Source organism: Piliocolobus tephrosceles, chromosome 9 (genome assembly GCF_002776525.5).
Source record: "Piliocolobus tephrosceles isolate RC106 chromosome 9, ASM277652v3, whole genome shotgun sequence".
Taxonomy (NCBI): Eukaryota; Metazoa; Chordata; class Mammalia; order Primates; family Cercopithecidae; genus Piliocolobus; species Piliocolobus tephrosceles.
Window position 1 is genome coordinate 59,612,028 of NC_045442.1, and position 20,813 is coordinate 59,632,840.

A 20,813-nucleotide genomic window follows, 5' to 3' on the forward strand; every position below is an offset into this window, starting at 1 on the left:
AGAATTTTTTGTTTTTTTTTTTTTTTTTTTTTTTTTTTAAAGATGGAGTCTTACTCTGTCGCCCAGGCTGGAGTGCCAGTGGCACGATCTCAGCTCACTGCAGCCTCCGCCTCCCAGGTTCCAGCGATTCTCCTGCCTCAGCCTCCCGGGTAGCTGGGATTACAGGCACACATCACCATGCCCACTAATTTTTGTATTTTAGTGGAGACAGGGTTTCCCCATGTTGGCCAAGCTGGCCTCGAACTCCTGACTTCAGGTAATCCGTCCCCCTCGGCCTCCCAAGGTGCTAGGATTACAGGCATGAGCCACTGCTCTCAGCCTTAAGGCAGAGATTGTTAATGATGTGGCTTCTAGTTGATAAGTATAAAATCCCAAGCAAGAGAAGACTTGGTATTCTTCCTGTGACTTGTTGACATAAGCCCCAAACCGATGGATAAGGAAGCTACCAGGCATTACTACCCTCTGCACCAATCAGTCAATCAGTTGGTAAACAAACTAACTATAAATGAACTAAAAATATGGAGAGATGTAAATATATGCTTCAGTGTAAGAAAGACTTACGTAAATGCAAACACTTACTTTAAAGGTTCACAAATATATATGTGTTATGGGCTGAATTCTGCCTCCCCAAAATTCATACATTGAAGTCCTAACCCCTGCACATCAGAATGTGATGACATTTGGAGTTAAGTTCTTAAAAGGTGTGATTAAGACCAAGTACGGTCTTTAGGAAAGGCCTTAATCCAGTATGGTTGGCTTCCTTCTAAGGAGAGATTAAGCCACACACACAAACTGAGGGGCCATTATGTGAGGACACTGCTAGAAGGCTACAAGCCAAGGAAAGAGGCCTCAGAAGAAACCAAATCTGCCAACATTTTGGTCTTGAGCTTGTAGCCTCCAGGACTGTGAGAAAGCAAATTTCTGTTGTTGAAGCCACCCAGTCTGTGGTATTTTGTCAGGGTAGCCCCAGCACACTAATACAATATGCATGCATTTCTGCAAAATTCATAAATTAAATCAAAAGAATAATAACCTACAAAAATATTGATTAACATATAAAATAGACAAGGACCTAGAATCAACAACATTCCAGTAGCAATGAGCACACTTAACTCCCAGATCTTGGTTTCAAATACTGTTCTCCAATAAAAGGAACTGGGGCTCCTTGTAGAAATGGCTGATTCCAGGAATGGGGCAGGAGATACAGTAGTCCCCCTTTATCAGAGGGGAATATGTTCCAAGATTCCTGGTGGATGCCTGAAACCACGGATAGCACCAAAACCTATGTATACTATATGTTTTTTTTATCTGATAACCAAAACAGCTACTAAGAATAAGCGACTACAGGGAAGGTAATGTATACAGCATGGATACACTGAACAAAGGGATGATTTGCATTCTCGGCAGGATAGAGCAAGATCACACATGAATTCATTATGGTACTCTGAATAGCATGCAATTTAAAACCTATGAATTATTTCCAAAATTTTCCAGTTAATATTTTCAAACTGAAGTTAACAGCAGGTAACTGAGACTGCAGAAAGCAAAATTGCAGACAACAGGGGACTACTGTATACAAGATGAGCCTGGAGCAACACTTAGTACCAAAAAGTAACAAAGTACTCAAAAACCATCACAACAATGGAGATATGTCAAAGGGACACAGGAGCTAACTAAAATATCTCCCAATGGCCAAAACTTTGAGCAACAAAATAAATTAATACTAGATTATAACCCAGTGTATAAAATAAATATCCATTAATCCATACTGATACTGGGGAAGAATACACAAGTCTCCCATGCAGAATTCCAACTAAATTATCTGGAATTTATGTGGACACTCCACTCTCAAGGTGTAGAGAATAACTCCCCACTCAAGCATGGGCTGTGCATGGTGACTTCTTTCCAAATAATACAGTACTAAAAAGTGAACAAAAAAGAGTAAGAGCAAAATCTGACAAACCCCTACTTCAGCATGGTGGTCAAGATTAACAGCACTGATAAGTCAGGTTGATAGACTGTGTCCTTGATATAATGTGATAAGAATTGCATTTGACCTCTGTGGTTTTCCTCCCGAAAACCCATGTCTCACTCTAATCATGATTAGAATGAATAGAGAAGCATCCTACAACATACTTGACCAGCATGCCTAAAAACTGTCAAGGTGAAAAAAAGCAAAGTCTGAGAAAATTTACAGCCAGAAAAGCTAAGAGAGCAGCTGAGTGTAATGTGCTATCCTAGAACAGAGAAAAGAGACTAGGTAAAAACTAAGGAAACCTAAATAAAATTTAATTCATAAACAAAAATCAGCACTGGTACATTAATTGCAATGAGTGTACCATGCCAATATAAGATGTTAATAATAGGGGAAACTGGATATGGAGTATGTGGGAACTATCTGTACTATCTTTCCAACTTTTCTGTAAAATATTCTCCAAAAATGGCCATTTAAAACAACAGAAAACAAATAGACAAAAAGTTATCGTATACTCATCAAAAGGCCAGTAAGCACTTGAAAAATTTCAAATTTACTCGTATTCAGAAACACACATTAGGCCAGGTGCTGTGGCTTGTGCCTATAATCCCAGCACTTTGGGAGGCTGAGGCAGGCAGATTGCTTAAGCTCAGGAGTTTGAGACAGCCTGGGCAACATGGCGAAACCCTGTCTCTACTGAAAATACAAAAATTAGCCAGATGTGGTAGCACATGCCTGTAATCCCAGCTACTTGGGAGGCTGAGGCATGAGAATCGCTTGAACCTGGGAGACAGAGGCTGCAGTGAGCCAATATCACACCACTGCACTCCAGTCTGGGCGACAGCGAGACCCTGTCTCAGAAAAAAAAAAAAAGAGAAATGCACATTAAAATAGCTATAAGGTTATTGTTTTGAGACCCTGTCTCAGAAAAAAAAAAAAAAAGAAATGCACATTAAAATAGCTATAAGGTTATTGTTTTTCTCCTATTTAGCTCACAAAAGTTTTTTCTGTTGTTGTTGTTTTGTTTTGTTTTGTTTTGTTCCCTAATGATGATGCTGATGATTGGCAATGTATAGGAATGTAAAATGGATCAGCCTTTCTGCAGGGCATTGTTATGTTTGAACAGTATTCTCATTTTTTTTACTTTTAGGCTGGTGTTTGGAATGCTTTATCCTGCATATTATTCATACAAAGCTGTGAAAACAAAAAACGTGAAGGAATATGTAAGTATAGTTTTATGAGTGATTAATCTGAGTTTAATATTTTAATGATACACACTGAAAAACTGCTATTCTTTTAGAAACAGCAGGAGTAACGTTTTGGGTTAAAAGGTGTTATGAATGTGAAGTAACAAAACTAATCTTTTAAAAAATCTTTGAAGATAACCCCAAAGTGGAGTTTCAATAAAAATAAGTATATGGTTCCCAAGATGAGTAATTCAATAGGTCTTGATTTAGTCTATAAATTCCAGTGTAATAAGGGGTTGGAGAACTTTTGTTTGTTTGACTTGGGGAGGGGAGTTGTGGGACTTTTTGCCTTATAAATTTATAGGTACATTGAGAATATCTCTCTGGCCCCAAAGCCTTTTTCTTCTTCTTTAGGTGTTTTATCACTTTCTAATCTATATAAATATGCAGATACTCCATCACCATTGACAACTGCAATCTTTTTTCCTTCTGGAGTCAGACTTCATTTGTAATGATTTTGTTCTAATTTGCGATGAGTCCTCAGTATTTCTTTGTTTTTAGTTTCCTCTTCCCTATTCCCTAATTTTCTTTTTCTGTCACTAACATTTATTTTTTTATCATTTCTGAAGTTCTCCTCATTTCCCATTTTATTCATACTATGTAATAGTAAATGGCCTTCCCCACCTATAAATCCTGATATAGTTTTGGTATGTGTGATGGAGTGAATTTTTAGAGAATAGCAAAAGCATATTGTATTGGTGGTGGTAATCAACAGGATAAGCAGTCAATACTGACATAACAGCACATCAATAACTATGGCTCTTTTTTTTTAAATTGAGGTGACATTCACATAACATAAAATTAACCATTTCAGAGGCATTTGATGCACTCACAATATTATACATATATATAATACAGTATAATACAACTGTAGTTCCAAAATATTTTCATCACTCCAAGTAAAACTCTGTGCCCAAGTCACCGACAGCCACCAATCTGCTGTCTGTATGTGTTTACATATCCTGGATATTTCATACAAATAGAATCATATACTATGTGACCTTTTGTGTCTGTCTTCTTTCACTCAGCATGTTTTTAAGGTTCATACAAATCTTAGTATGTATTTTATTTCGAATGTTTTACATTCCTTTTTATGACTAACATTCTACTGTATGGATATATGATATTTTGCTTATCCATTCATCTGTTGACAGACATATGAATTGTTCTGTCTTTGGCTATTATGAATAGTATTGCTACAAGCATTCACATACAAGGATTTGTTTGAGCACCTGTGTTTGATTCTGTGGGATGTATAACTGTGGTTCTTTGTAAGGAATCTTGGATGATAGTCTTGTCATCCAGTTGGTCAAATGATCAGGGATTAGATCATGATTCTTTATATTTTCAGGGTTTTTTGGGTGTGGGAGGAAGGGACAGACTCTGAAACTTTCATAACTAACTCATTTTATTAAACTTTTACAGTTTTTTTTTCTCTTGTATATAAAACTAACTTCTAAAGTGAAGTATATATTAATACAAGTCAAAATGTTGGAATATATCTGGCAGAGGTAAATAAGTTACATAGTTGGGCTCTGAAATTTTTCTATCCTTTTATTATATGTATCTTTTGGACCTAGGATTGGTGAAATTAATCTTAAGAGATGGAACCATATTAAGTCCTGGTAATTTAAGTTCATTTTATACATGGCTTGAAGGTTCATATTTTAATATAAGTTGGAGTAAATACTTTGCATGTTGTTTTATAGTGCTGGCATACATTAGTTTTTAGATGCCAGCGCGTCTGTTAACAGTGCTTCTCAAGCTGCCTGTGGTACAGGACCACTTTTGTTTTTCCAATAAGTCATAGACTAATACTTTTTTTTTTTTTTTTTTTGAGACGGAGTCTTGCTCTGTCACCCAGGCTGGAGTGCAGTGGCGCCATCTCGGCTCACTGGAAGCTCCGCCTCCCGGGTTCACGCCATTCTCCTGTCTCAGCCTCCCGAGTAGCTGGGACTGCAGGCGCCTGCCACCACGCCTGGCTAATTTTTTTGTATTTTTAGTAGAGATGGGGTTTCACTGTGTTAGCCAGGATGGTCTGGATCTCCTGACCTCGTCTGGATCCACCCGCCTCGGCCTCCCAAAGTGCTGGGATTACAGGCATGAACCACCACGCCCAGCCGACTAATACTTTTATAAAATGAAATACTAATCACTAGAAATAAAGAAATGAAAAAAGCCCCTAACCCTGAAATACAACCCAGAATTTTTTTTTTTTTTTTTTTTTTTTTTTTTTTTTTGAGACAGGGTCTTGCTGTTATCCCCCAAGCTAGAGTGCACTGGCACCATCATAGTTCACTGTAGCCTGGACCTCATGGGCTCAAGAAATCCTCCCACCTCAGACTCCTGAATAGCTGTGACTGCAGTCATGTACACCATGCCCAGCTAATTTTTTTTTATTATTTTTCATACAGACAGGGTCTTAACTATGTTGCCCAGGTTCGTCTTGGACTCCTGGCCCCAGGTTATCCACCTACTTCAGCCTCTCAAAGTGCAGGGATTACAGGCATGAGCCACAGTGCCCAACTCCCAAATTTTTTTTTACTATATTCAGTGACATGAAATTACTGTCAAATAATGTACTTTTGCCTATTGTTCCTATTGTTGTCATTATTGTATTATTAATAGACTTATAGTAACACAGTAGTGCTTTTACAGCCTTGTAAAATCCCATAGACAACACTATCCTACTGTGTGATATTTTAATTGGAATTCTCTTTTGGAAGATAAAAGTAAGAGTTGGCCATCATTTCCAAACACCATGAAAATATGAGTTGAAGAATCTACTTCTGGCCAGTGCTTAATAAATGGGAACCATCTCCCTATTTGGAATCTTTTTTATATTGTTATTAAATTAGATTTTTTTTTTAGTCTAATTCAATGTACAGTTGAAGTACAGGTTATTATGTCTCTCAACATTGGGCCCACTTCACCTAGAAAGCATTCCAGAAGCCCAGAATATATAATAATTTGATGTGCTGCTGTGTGTGTGTGCATTGTATATATATTTGTGCTTACGGTATTCTCCCATCTTTTCTCCCAAATCTGCTTTTTTTTTTTCTTTTTTTTAGGGAAAAAAGCTAAGCACAAATTTAAAATGTTTAGATGAGAAGCTCTAATAACTTGAGGATACTATCAGTAAGCACAGAAATACCATCCCTAAAAGTCAAAGGTAAAGGGATAGCAATAAGAAATATAAAAATAGTAAATAAACTGTAATAAAAAATAGGTTTGGCCATGTACAGTGGCTCACAACTGTAATCCTAACACTTTGGGAAGCCAAGGCGGGTGGATCACTGGAGACCAGGAGTTTGAGACCAGCCTGACCAACATGGTGAAACCCTGTCTCTACAAAAAATATAAAAGTGAGTGTGGTGGCGCATGCCTGTAGTCCCAGCTACTGGAGAGGCTGAAGTGGGAGAATCACCTGAGCCCAGGAGTCGAGACTGCAGTGAGCCATGATCCCGCCACTGCACTCCAACCTGGACAACAGAATGAAACCCTGTGTCAAAAAAAAATACAATAATAATAAAATAAAAATCAGAAAGATTAATCCATTTATAAATGCTGTGCATCAATTCAACTTTGTTAATATTAATTTTTAAAGACTTAACAACAAAAAAAGACTTAAAAACAAGAATTTGTGTGTCTTATTACCCTTGATACAACACTCAGATTTTCATTACTAGATTATTTTGTAAATTGGGGATTAGTGAGGATGGTCTAACCCTGAAATTTTTATTCAACTTCATAAAGATAATTTAATTGCTTCTTGGCATTTTGGCTAAGATCAAGTGTGAAGATAATTTAAGCCATGGAAGAGAATCCATTGCATTCAAACTGATGAGAAAACTATAAACATGATATGTATTGAGATATATGTATGTGTGTATATTTAGTTACATAGTGAGCATACAGCTTTGCACAGTTGTTTTTAGAGAATACTCATTAATAAAGCTGGAATTATCTGTACATAATTTTGCAGTAATACTATGATTGTGAAAAGCATTTGTTTTTAACTTTGATTGTAAGTTTAGGGTTTGTGCAGGTTTGTTATATAGGTAAATTTGTGTAATGGGGGTGTGTGGTACAGACTCTTTTATCACCCAGGTGTTAAGCCTAGTACCCTGAAAAAAGGTTTTCTTAACCTCTGTTTGAGAAGACCAGAATAATGAGTAATTGAGGAGAAACTAGGGAAGGTGAAAGGCAGGTGGCTAGAGCTGATTTGATAATTACGTGGTAATCAACTCTACTTCACAAATAAAATGAGAAATAAAAGCAAAATAAATGGTCAGGCACTGAAACAAGGACAGGGCATCTGCCTTTGACAGGAAAATGTATCATCTCTGAAGACCTCCCAGCAACCATACTGCCTGCCATCAAGGCTGCTAGAGAGGCCTCATGCAGTGGCTTATACCTGTAATCCCAGCACTTTGGGAGGCTGAAGCAGGAAGATCTCTTGAGCCCAGGAGTTTGAGACCAACCTGGGCAACATGGTAAAACCCCGTATCTACAAAAAACACAAAAATTAGCAGGGCATGGTGGTGGTGTGTGCCTGTAGTTCCAGCCACTCAGGAGGCTGAGGTGGGAGGATCACCTGAGCCTGGGAGGTCGAGGCTGCAGTGAGTCCTGATTGCACCACTGCACTCCAGCCTGGATGACAGACAGAGAGAGACCCTCGGGTGTGGTGGTGGGATCCCAGGGAGGCTGCTAGAGAGACTAAGTTGAGATGTCACCTTGGAATAATAATATTCTCCATTTATATGATTTCCTACCAGTTTCAAAGTACTTTTGTCTATTGTTTTCATTTGCTACCCTGGATAAGATAATTTTTTGAAATAAATTATCACACTCTTACTGGCTTAGAACAACATAAATTTATTCTCTTACAGTCCTAGAGGTCAGAAACCTAAAATGAGTTCATAGCCTCCCCCCTTCTGGAGGGTTTAGAGGAAAGTCTGTTTCCCTGTCTCCTCCAGCTTCTACAGTTGGCTTACGGCTTTATTCTTCCATCCTCAAACCCAGCAACGTTGGACTGAGACCTTTTCATGCTGCTGTCTCTCTGGTTCTCTTTCTCTTCTGCCTTCCTTTCCACTTATAAGGACTCTTGTGATTACATTGGGCCCACCTGATTAATCCAGGACAAACTTCCCATTTCAAGGTCAGCTGATAAGCAACACTAATTCCATCTGCAACCTTATTTCTCCTTTACAGTGTAACCTAACATAATTACAGTTTCTGGAGATTAAGACACAGACATCTTCAGGGGGGAGAGGGCATTTCTCTGCCTACTCCAATAATATCTCACTGATTCTTACTGCAGTCCTATGAAGTAGGCATAGAAAATATTCCAGTATTACAGGCTTAGAGAAGCGAATTTACCTGGAGTCACATGGATTGTAAAGACAGAATTGGTACCAGATCAGAGATCTTCTGTTTCTAGTATTTTATTCATTCTATTCTACCATGCTACCCTTGGAAACACAGGTGAAGATTCTAGCTTCATGTAAAAGTTGAAACAACCTTCACAACCAGCCAGTGAATGTGCACCTGATTAATTCAAAGCTGGGAGTTCAGGGGCCACAGCCATGTAGATGTTTTCCAAGAAGGACAATCAGGCAGCTTACCAGGGCAGGACCCGCCAGCATTGAAATCACGTGTGAACAAAGAGGTTCAAAATGAAATACAAGTTTTTGAAAATTCTGTAAAGTTCCTCCTTTGAAAAAAAAAAAGAAAATCCCTTAAATCTTGACAGTCTTCTAAGTATTTCCAATCTAGTTTTACTCTGACAAAAATTTTGAATATTATTTGCTTGCACCCAGTGCAAGGCTAAGTCCTAAACTTAGCCATCTGATTTAAACTGACTCTTTTTTTTAATTATATTTTAAGTTCTGGGATACATGTGCAGAACGTGCAGGTTTGTTACATAGGTATACATGTGCCACGGTGGTTTGCACCCATCAACGCGTCACCTAGGTTTTAAGCCCCGCATGCATTAGGTATGTGTCCTAATGCTCTCCCTCTCCTTGCCCCCGACCCTCCCACAGGCCCCAGTATGTAACGTTCCCCTCCCTGTGTCCATGTGTTCTCATTGTTAAACTGACTCTTAACAGTTTTATCAGAACTCTGTCCTCATAAAGTTTTCCTATACAGTAATCCTATCCAAATTTGTTTTGTTTTATACATGGTATTTTCTTAGTAAAATTAACCTTCTTAAATTGCCCTGTTATGTTTTTAATAGCACCTTATAGTATCAGATGTTATATTCTTTATTTGTATGTTTGTGTTCCCCACCAGAATGAACTCCATGGGGAAGTGTTTTGTTGTTTTATTAATTGCTATATTCCTGTACTTAGAACAGTACCTGCTGGTAATAGGTACTCAATATTTCTTGAATAAATAAATGAGAAAAGTTGACTTTTAAGTAGACATCAAATATTATGCTTAATAGCATGTACATTTCTTAAGTGGATTGATGTAGTTTACCAGCTTTGATTCTGCTGGGTTAGGGAGAATACAATCCAGTCTTAACATTTATCCCAAAACCTAGTTTCTTTGTGGTATTTGGTTATGACCTAAATTCCACTGCTCTCTACTTCAAAATTATTTTCAGAAAGCAAACATTTTCGGTTAATTTACTTCTTCCCACCCTAACTACTACCATTCCCCTTAAGCCTGCAAATGGTAGATTGCACCTGATAAAACAGATGCTGTGTTCAAATCAAAACAAATGGAAAGTACTGTGTATTTTGGCAACCTTCCTTTCTTCCTTTGCCTATTTTTAAAACAGAGCTTTCCTAGGATATAATTTCCTGCATAGTGTGGCTGATATGGCCTACTTAAAGACTTTCAGTCTTGCAGTAATTGAAATGTAAACTTACTGAAGAATTAGTATGGTTTTGCAAATTCTTTCAGGCTCATTCCATCTCATGACTTGAAAATAGAGTGTTTACTTCCAAGTCATGTGTAATTGCAGTAGCTTTTCTAGGAAACCAGTGTTCTTATTCTAAGAATGCTGGAGAAAGCAGCAATGAAAAGATTGGCTAACAGCACTTACAAATCAAAATCAGACATTTGGTTCTGAGATTTACTGTGAGCAAGAACAAAGAACAGGAAAAACTGGGAGATTACTCTTTAAAAGGCCTAGAAATGGCCCTCTAAAAGTCTGCTGACTTGGTTTTTGAAAGTGACCTAATTTTCGACTATTTAGGTGATATGGAAATGAACAAATTTACCACAAATATAGAACAAATATGCCAGTTCTACAGATCTTATTGATAATGAAATCTGAAGTTGTCTACTAACTTTCGAGTGGAAATAGAAGGGGAAAAACATACTAAAGAACTTTTATTTGTTCTCAAGAAGTGTTTCCTGGGTATCTTTTGATATTTTTGATAAAAACTATTCATTTCATTTAAGGGTTTTAATAATTTAGAAAGTTTAAAGATTAGTCTACTAATTATGATGGGATTTTTACTGAAAATTCATTTTGTCAGGCTGCTTGCTTGTCTGTGTATTTTCTATTCTAATTTAGTTTTTATTTTTATCAAAGCAGTATTTACTTATAATGTAAAAAGTCAATTAATTTTCCAAGACTTATTATGGAAAACAATAGTTCCCCAGGCTCCCGTCCCTGTGTCTAACTCTCTAGAGGCAATTACTTCAAACTCTTTTATCTGAATCTTTTAGCATTTATTGCCATATTCCAAATAACATGCTTACTCTGCTGTTTCTTAATTTTTCAGATGGACATCATGAGTTAACTTCCTTCTGTGAAAGATGATTTAGCTATTACCCAGTGCCACTATACACATGCATATTTCTCTGTGCTTATAGCTTCCCAGAATCATTGCAGTATAATTTGGTTAGCTCAAATTCAATATTTATATTATTTAGACAAAATCAGAAGCAATAGAATATAGAGTTAAAGTGCACAATGTCTGGAAACAGGCTCCCTAGGTTTCATCCTAGCCCTACCCATTACTAGCTGTACCTTTGGACAAGTTATTTGACCCTTCTGTGCCTCAATTTTCTAATCAGTAAGTAGTAGTAAATAATGAACATATTATTTCATTATATTATATGAATGCACAGAAAGCATTTATATCAGTACCTTAAACATAGTCGTATCTGTCAATCATTTTCATTATGTAAACACTATTCACAGCTGATCTCTACAGTGTCCTGCCATTACTATTCTTTACTCTGGTGTTATTCGCTATCTTGTTTCATTTGTGTGGTGTTCTCTGTTCTTACTGTGTATCCAGACGCACACTTTCCTAGAGTTGTGTGCATTTCTTCTCAGTGCATTCCCCTCCATTAGACATTCCAGATTGGTTCTTGTTTTGGATTCTCTGATTTCTTAATTACTTAATTTCTTCATTTTGATAAAATGCATCCTTCCTGAGAAGTCTATAATGAGAGTCAATTTCTTTTTTTTTTTTTTTTTGAGACAGTCTCGCTCTGTCGCCCAGGCTAGAGTGCAGTGGGCGACTTGGCTCACTGCAACCTCTGCCTCCCGGATTCAAGCAATTCTTCTGCCTCAGCCTCCCAAGTAGCTGAGATTACAGGCATGCGCCACCATGCCTGGCTAATTTTGTATTTTTAGTAGAGATGAGGTTTCACCATATTGGCCAGTCTGGTCTTGAACTCCTGACCTCGTGATCTGCCCGCCTCAGCCTCCCAAAGTGCTGGGATTACAGGAGTTAGCCACCGCACCTGGCTCCCAAGAGGTCAATTGCTTGAGATGCTAGGTTGGAAATCATTTTCTTTCAGAATTTTGGGAGCACTTCTTCATTGTCTTTAACTTCTGGTATTGCTGTTGAGAAGGCTGAAGCCATTATGATTCTTACCTGTTTTTCTCCCCGTTCAGGAAGCTTGTGGGATATTTTCTATTTTCCTGTTGTTTTAAAATTTCGTGATGATGTGCTTTGGTGCATGAATCCGTTATAATCAATTTTGCTAAATCCTCAGTAGTCCCTTTTAATCTGGGAATCCTTTTTGCTTCAGCTCTGAGAAATTCGGTTACAATTATCTCTTTAATACTGTTCTGTACTCCATTTTCACTGTTGTTCTGTCTGGAATTCCTTTTATTTATTTATAAGGCACTTGGACTGATTCTCCAATTTTTTTTTTAATCTTTTGCCTTTTCTTTCCTGTCTCTTTTTGTTCTACTTTCTGATTGAGTTTCTCAGTTTTACCTTCTAACTCTTCAATTGATCTTTTAATTTCTGCACCTATGTGCTTAATTCCTGAGAATATGACTGACAAGTTTTTTGGACATGTTCTTATTTATTTATTTGTTTGTTTGTTTATTGAGGCGGAGTTTTGCTCTTGTTGCCCAGGCTGGAGTGCAATGGTGCAATCTCGGCTCACTGCCACCTCTGCCTCCAGGGTTTAAGCTATTCTCCTGTCTCAGCCTCCCAAGTAACTGGGATTATAGACATGTGCCACCACACCCAGCTAATTTTGTATTTTCAGTAGAGGTGGGGTTTCTCCATGGTGGTCAGGCTGGTCTTTAACTACCGACCTCAGGTAATCCACCTATCTCGGCCTCCCAAAGTGCTGGAATTACAGGCTTGAGCCACTGCACCCAGCTGGACATTTTCTTCTTTCTACATAGTCTTTCCTTTGAATTCGTTTTACGTTTGTTTCAGCCTCTGTTTTTCATGTATAATTTCCTCAAATGTTGGATGATCTCTGGTTCTCTGCTCAATTTTTAGGATAATAATGAAAATCTGCCTGGAGCTCTGTGCCCAAGAAAGGGCTTGTTGAATGTGATCTTCACTGTAGAGTGATCTGACTAGACCATCGTATATGTTCCTATGGCTGCCATAAGGACGTACCACAAGCAGTGTGGATTAAAACAACAGAAATGTATTGTCTCACAATTTCTGGAGGCTCGAAGTCATTAATTTCATAAGATATTGACTGGGCCACACTCCCTCAGAAACCTGTTGAGGAGAATCATTCCTTGTGAATTCCTAGCTGCTGACTGTTGCCAGCACTTCAGTCTACCTCCACAGTCTACCTCCATTGTCACATAGGACTCGCCCCTCATGTCTCTGTGTGTCTGTTTTGTCTCTTCATCTTAAAAAGACACCAGTCACATAACTTCATTTAACTACATCTTCAATGACCCTATTTCCAAATAAGGTCACATTCTGAGGGATTGGGGTTTAGGACTGTGTGTTAGTCAGCTTGTGTTGCCATAACAAAAACCATGGACTGATTGACTGGAACAGCAGGAATTATTTTCTCACAGTTCTGGAGACTGGAAAGCCAATATCAAGTTGCTGCCAGGGTTGGTTTCCTGTGAGGGCTCTTTTCCTGGCTTGTAAGGCAGCCACCCTCCCATATGTCATCACATGGTCTTTCTGATGTGTGCCTGTGGCGAGAAATATTCCTCTTTTTCCTTTTCATGTAAGGACACCAGCCCTATAGTAGAGCTTCACAGTGTGACCTCATTTAATCTTAATTACCACCATTAAAGGCCCTAACTCCAAATATAGACACATTTGAAGTTAGGACTTCAACCTATGAATTTTGGGAAGACCTAATTCAGTCTAGAGTAGACCTTAACACATCTGTTTTGGGAACACCATTCAACCCATAACAACCATTTCTTGGGAAGTTCTCAATGTCTATATCTTTAGGTATTTTCTCTTGTGCCAGTCAGATTCTTCAGAGAAGACTCTTCCATTATGAAAGGTACTTGGTTACCAGTATCCTACTGGGAGAATAAGACTTGGGGGTGCTCAACATTCAGTTTATAAACTTTTACTAGATCCCTATTAGCCCCACTCTCAGTTGTGCTGGAGATTTGCAAATCCAGAAACCCCGTGATTCACCCTTTCCAGAGAATAAACATAAGAGTTTCCCTGGGGAAGAAGAGACATTGACAGACTTCTGGAGTGAGAAGGTATCTTGGGGTCTCCCTTCTCCTTAAGCAGATGTACAGCCATCCTTCCTACCTTTAGTACCTCCGTCCTTTTTGTTTTGTTAGACAGGGTCTTACTCTGTTGCCCAGGATGGAGTGCAGTGGTGCCATCATAACTCACTGCAAGCTCCAACTCCTGGGCTCATGCAATCCTCCCTCCTTGGTTTCCCCCGTAGCTGCAACTACAGGCACATGGCACCGTATCTGGCTATTTTTCTTTTGGTTTTTTTTCCTTTTTTTTTTCTTTTAGTAAAGATGAGATCTTGCTATGTTGCCCAAGCTGTTCTTGAGCTCCTGGGTCCAAGCTATCCATCCGCCTCAGAAATTGCCAGGTTTGTTAGGCATGAACCACTGCACCCAGCCTCTGTAACCCTTTTGACCAGGAATTTTGCCACCATTTCTTTTGGTGAGCTCTATAGTGTACAGTTAGGTTGCTTCTCAGTTTTTCCCCCTGCCAGCTTGCTGTTCAGTTTTCTCAGGTCTCCTAACTCAGTTACTACTCATCCATTTCCTTCATGGCTCCAAAATTCTTATGTTCTCTTCTATATTCTTCTGAGCTTATGCCGTCTTTAAAAATCACTTTACTGTTGTTTTAATATTTGTAGAGGGAGTGGAACTAAATATCTATATTCAGTTTACCATCTTTACCCAAATTTCCAAATTGACTTTGTGAGTGGGATACTTGCAGTTGAGTTACTCTACGATATTTATTTATTTATTTAGAGACGGAGTCTTGCTCTGTCACCCAGGCTGGAGTACAATGGCACGATCTCAGCTCACTGCACCCTCCACCTCCCAGGTTCAAGTGATTCTCCGGCCTCAGCCTCTAGAGTAGCTAGGATTACAGGCACCCGCCACCACGCCCAGCTAATTTTTATATTTTTTGTAGAGACAGGGTTTCACCATATTGGCAAGGCTAGTCTCAAACTCCTGACCTCATGATCCACCTGCCTCGGCCTCCCGAAGTGCTGGGATTACAGGCTTGGGCCACCGCACCCAGCCGAGTTACTCTATGATATTAAGTAAGACTTATTATACCATTAACATTGGTTTTTAAATGTGTTCACTTAGGAAACAGATTTAAAGTAATATATGGCCGGGTACGGTAGCTCCCACCTATATCTCAGCACTTTGGGAGGCCGAGGTGGGTGGAACAATTGCTTGAGTCCAGGAGTTTGAGACCACCTAGGAAAACATGGTAAAACCCGTCTCTGCCAAAAGAATACAAAAATTAGCCAGGTGTGATGGTACATGCCTGTAGTCCCAGCCACTCGAGAGGTTGATGTGGGAGGATCACTCAAGTGTAGCGGTTCAAGGCTGCAGTGAGCCCAAGATCATGCCACTGCACTCCACCACGGGCAAGAGAGCAAGACCCTATCTCGAAACATAAAAATAAAAATAAAGTTACTTTATTTGCCCGTGGTGGAGTGCTTGAAAATAACTTTAACGTTTAATTTTAGCTGACATACACTGAATTCATGTGTGCTTACTTAAATTAGGTTATTATTTCTTTATAAACCTAATTTTTCATGTTTACTATTTTATATATAATATATACAGCATATCACTTCACTGGTAAAGTAACTGGTACTGTTATAATCATCAAGTGTTTTATATTCTTCATTAGGTGTTTTTTTTTTTTTTTTTTTGGTTTTTTTGGAGATGGAGTCTCACTCTGTCACTCAGGCTAGAGTGCAATGGCGCATGTCAGCTCACTGCAACCTCCGTCTCCCTGGTTCAAGCAGTTATCCTGCCTCAGCCTCCCGAGTAGCTGGGTTTACAGGCACCCGCCACCATGCCCAGATAATTTTATATTCTTTTCTTTTTTTTTTTTCCATGAGAGGGAGCCTCACTCTGTTGCCCAAGCTAGAGTGCAGTGGTGTGATCTCGGCTCACCACATCCTCCAATTCCTGGGTTCAAGCAATTCTCCTGCCTCAGCCTCCCGAGTAGCTGGGATTACAGGCGCCTGCCACCACGCCCAGCTAATTTTTGTATTTTTAGTAGAGACGAGGTTTCACCATGTTGGCCAGGCTGGTCTTGAACGTCTGACCTCAGGTGATCCACCCACCTCGGCCTCCCAAAGTGCTGGGATTACAGGCGTGAGCCACCGCACCCAGCCAATTTTATATTCTTAGTAGAGATGGGGTTTCACCATGTTGGCAAGGCTGATCTCAAACTCCTCACCTCAAGTGATCTGCCCACCTCAGCCTCCCAAAGTGCTGGGATTACAGGCCTGAGCCACCACACCGGGCCCTTCATTGTGTTTTCTAAAAACAATTTCTTTATGATCACCTTGGGATTATTACAACAGATCTAACTTTAGGAAAGTAAGTATTAAATTTGAATAAGATTATGTAATAGGAGGATTTAAAATAAATGTCTAACAGGGTTTCATCCAAAATTTTAGAATGTGAATTCAAGGAACCCTTGACCTTTCTGAAGTAAATTGAAAGCATTTCCACAGTGTTCATACTAGGATATAGCTAGCCAACTCACAGCTGCCTGTCCTCTTTTAGCTTCCAATGAAAATGCTTTGGAAAATATACACACAGAAAAAAAAAATTCTCACAGTAATTCTTAAACCTAAGAGGCTACGCAATCAGGCTTTTGCTAAAATCTAGGAAGAATGTTACCAACTGTAGTGCCAATGGAAATGGATTTTTTAAACCAGACCGAAACAGTTGTTTCCATTAAAGGAAGTGCTGCTAAGAAGTAAGTTGGAGGGAGGCCTAGCCACCCCCACCCTTATCCCTAGTGATGGAATAGTTTAAAACCATAAAAGCTACAATAACCAGCAAACTCAATTGCTATCACCCTCACTGCGGGGAGACCTGAATTCAGAGGCAGCCAGTGTTTGCCTTCCCTTTTTCAGAAAACATAAGCTCACTACTTTGAAGAAAATACCAGTAATTTCCACACAGGAGAAATAATCATTGACCATAGGAGAAATCAACAATGTAGTAATAAACTAATTATAAAAAATTGAAATGATAGTAATATGTATCATAATTTATATGCTTTACTATAATAACTGAGTTTTTGTTGTTGTGTTTTATTTTTTCTGAGGTGGGGGGCGGTATTGCTTTGTCACCCAGGCTGGAGTGCAGTGGTGTGATCAAAGCTCACCGCAGCCTCAACACTCTGGGCTTCAGCTATCCTCCAACTTCAGCCTCCTCAGTAGCTGGGACTCCAGATGTGTGCCACCATGCCCAGCTAATTTTTGAATTTTTTCTAGAGACGGGGGTCTCACTATGTTGCCTCGGCTGGTTTCAGACTCCTACACTCAAGTGACCATCCATCCCACTTCAGCTTCTGAGAGTGCTGGGATTACAGGTGTGAGCCACTGCATCCAGCTATAATAGCTTTTAAAGACTATTTTGAAAAGGAAGGAAGAAAAATCAAAATTAAAAGAACCTGTAAGAAATGTAGGATGAATAAAGCAATATAAAAGCAAACAATAAAAACAAAATCAGGTGAATTAGTATATCTAGGAGTTTCTTTGAAGAAGTTTAATAAAATAAACACTTGAAATAACTAACATATAGGGTAAGGTATAAAAGGACTGAAAAAAATGAAAAACAAGAAAAGAGTTTAATCAAGCAATACTAAATTTAAGTGACACAGAAAATATTAAACTACCTATAAGGTTTTTTTTTTTTTTTTTTTTTTTGAGGCGGAGTCTTGCTCTGTCACCCGGACTGGAGTGCAGTGGCCGGATCTCAGCTCACTGCAAGCTCCGCCTCCCGGGTTTACGCCATTCTCCTGCCTCAGCCTCCCGAGTAGCTGAGACTACAGGCGGCCACCACCTCGCCCAGCTAGTTTTTGTATTTTTAGTAGAGACGGGGTTTCACCGTGTTAGCCAGGATGGTCTCGATCTCCTGACCTCATGATCCGCCCGTCTCGGCCTCCCAAAGTGCTGGGATTACAGGCTTGAGCCACCGTGCCTGGCCACTACCTATAAGTTTTATTTAAAAATGGGCCAGGCACAATGCTCATGCCAGTAATCCCAGCACTTTCGGAGGCCAAGGCAGGAGGATCACCTGAGCACAGCAGACCAGCCTGGGTAACATAGCAAGACCGTGTCTCTACAAAAAAAATAAAAATAGCCCGGCATAGAGACATGTGCCTATAGTGCCAGCTGCTTGGGAGACTAAGACAAGAGAATCACCCGAGCCCAGGAGGCTGAGGCTGCAGTGAGCTCGAATTATGCCACTGCACTCCAGCCTGGGGGACAGAGTGAGATCCTGCCTCTAAACAAATTAAAAAGAGTGTTTTCTAATAACATCAGATAGACCTATTTTTTCCTTTTCAGCTGAAGGTTATATTATTTATGCAATGATGTTTCCTCTTTCACACAATACTAGGATCTGTCTTTGGAATACCCAGACATGTACATCATCTTTCCATTATGTAATTTTAAAAATATAGTGCTTTACCAACTACAGCTGTAATAATCAGATTGTCAACCAGATTGCCATCACACTGTGAAAGGTCCTCCTAAAAATATAAAAGCTAGAGCTATTCCTGAAGGTTGTAGCTAAATACATGAAATAAAATCACTCTCCAAAACGTCATAACTTTAAAAGCACCCGATATGTAATGGAAATGTAAAATGATAAAGGTTTTTTGAAAAACTATAAAAAAAATTAAAATGCATTGAAATGTATTATACAAATATTTACCTTAAATTTTTTCTCTTGGCTGTGTGTGGCAATTCATGCTTGTAATCCCAGCACTTTGGGAGGCTGAGGTAGGAGGATTGCTTGAGCCCAGGAGTTTGAGACTAGCCTGGGCAATATAGCAAGACTCTGTCTCTACAGAAAATAAAAAATAAGGAAAAATGTGGTGGCATGTGCCTGTAGTCCCAGCTACTCAGGAAGCTGAGGGAGGAAGATCGCTTGAGCCCAAGAGTTCCATGCTGCTGTGAGCTATGATTGTGCTGCTGTACTCTAGCCTGGGTGACAGAGCAAGACCCTGTATCAAAAAAAAAAAAAAAAAAAAATTGTCTCTCTGCTATCAGAATAGAGTTTTTAAATTGTATCTTTTAAAATTCTTTTATCTACTCAATTGATAGCTATGAACAGTGCCTTGAGAAGTATGCTAAAGGCTCGGCTCCTTTTTTTTTTTTTTTTTTAGCTTATTGGTATTTTTCTTTTAAATGATGATGTGCCCAAACAGTATTATGAAAGTAAGGGTACATTTTAAATGTTTACACTGAACAAATTATCTCACAATACCGAGTTCGTCTTTTCTCTAAACCCGAGGCTCTTACATTCTCTTCAGAAATGGCACCACCTTCCTCTAGTTGATACTGTCAGAACATGCACAGCGCAGCCTCTCACTGCCGTGCTTCTCAAAATTTAATGATCATGCCAATCCCCTGGGATTCTGCTAAAATGCAGATTCTGATTTAATAGTTCTGGCCTGGGCTTGAGATTCTGCATTTCCAACAGGCTTCCAGGTGATGCCAGTGCTGCTAGTCTGTAGACCACAGTTCACATTGCAAGGATTCTGTGCATGTCCTCGACTCTGGTTACACATCAGAACCACTGGTGGAGCTTATCTTTTAAACATCTGTCTGCCCTCTCTCTGCACCTTGTGATGATGAGGACTCAGAATCTATATAATCTCTTTGTAATCACCATGTGATTCCTATCCACAGCCAAGCTGAAAACCACTCATTAAGCAGTATCTTATTTTATTGTGGCACTCAGGCAGCCCTTCACCACACCTTTACTAGGCTGTGTGCTTTTAAAAACATATATGTTTATGTAAACGAATAGTTGATTTTAGAAACATCTTAGGTAAATTGATTAACAACTTGGAATATGTTATAGAAAAATAATATTTTAGCAAAATTAACTATAAGGTACAATTAGGGGAATAAGGCTATTAAGTAAGACTTCCTCCTAGTTTCCATTTTTTGTGGCTAGCTCTAGACCAAATGTCTCCATCAGTGAAGTTTCCCTTTATAATCACCCACCCTTCTTTCATAGCTCTTTGCAGCCTCTGTACACCTCTGTTTCCTTAGGGCCTCCACTGTGGCACTCAGGCAGCCCCTCTTTACCCATGTATCCCGTATTCTGTGCTCCGTTATTTGCTGCCCTCCCCCTATCTCCCACTCATCTAAATGTGAACTTTCTTTCTGTGTGGTTGATTGCACATACCTTTGAAGAGAAGTAAGTTGATAACACAGGTTTGTTCTCAGTCATGATGGAGATTTTGTCTTCCCGGAGTTTTTTTTCTTTTTTGTTTTTGTTTTTTTGTTGTCGTCGTTGTTTTGTTTTTTTGTTTGTTTTGAGACGGAGTCTCGCTCTGTTGCCCAGGCTGGAGTGCAGTGGTGTGATCTCGGCTCACTGCAAGCTCCACCTCCTGGGTTCACACCATTCTCCTGCCTCAGCCTCCATCTCCCAAGTAGCTGGGGCTGCAGGCGCCCACCACCACACCTGGCTAATTTTTTGTATTTTTAGTAGAGACAGGGTTTCACCATGTTAGCCAGGATGGTCTCGATCTGGACGGACCTCATGATCCGCCCGTCTCGGCCTCCCAAAGTACTGGGACTACAGGTGTGAGCCATGGCGCCCAGCCCCTGGAGTTTTTTTTCTATCAGTCTTTGCTTTCTCAGGAAGACCATGTGGTCCTACTATTATA

General features: G+C 39.4%; 1 protein-coding gene across 2 annotated transcripts in view; it reads left to right on the top strand.

Moving 5' to 3' along the window:
* Nucleotides 1-20,813, top strand: part of REEP3 (receptor accessory protein 3) — a 105,678-nt gene that overhangs the window by 41,545 nt on the left and 43,320 nt on the right. For both annotated transcript variants that reach the window (XM_023205129.2, XM_023205128.2), the window contains exon 2: nucleotides 3,126-3,198. In XM_023205129.2, the coding sequence (XP_023060897.1) occupies nucleotides 3,126-3,198 (73 nt within the window). The remainder of the gene's footprint in view (nucleotides 1-3,125; nucleotides 3,199-20,813) is intronic.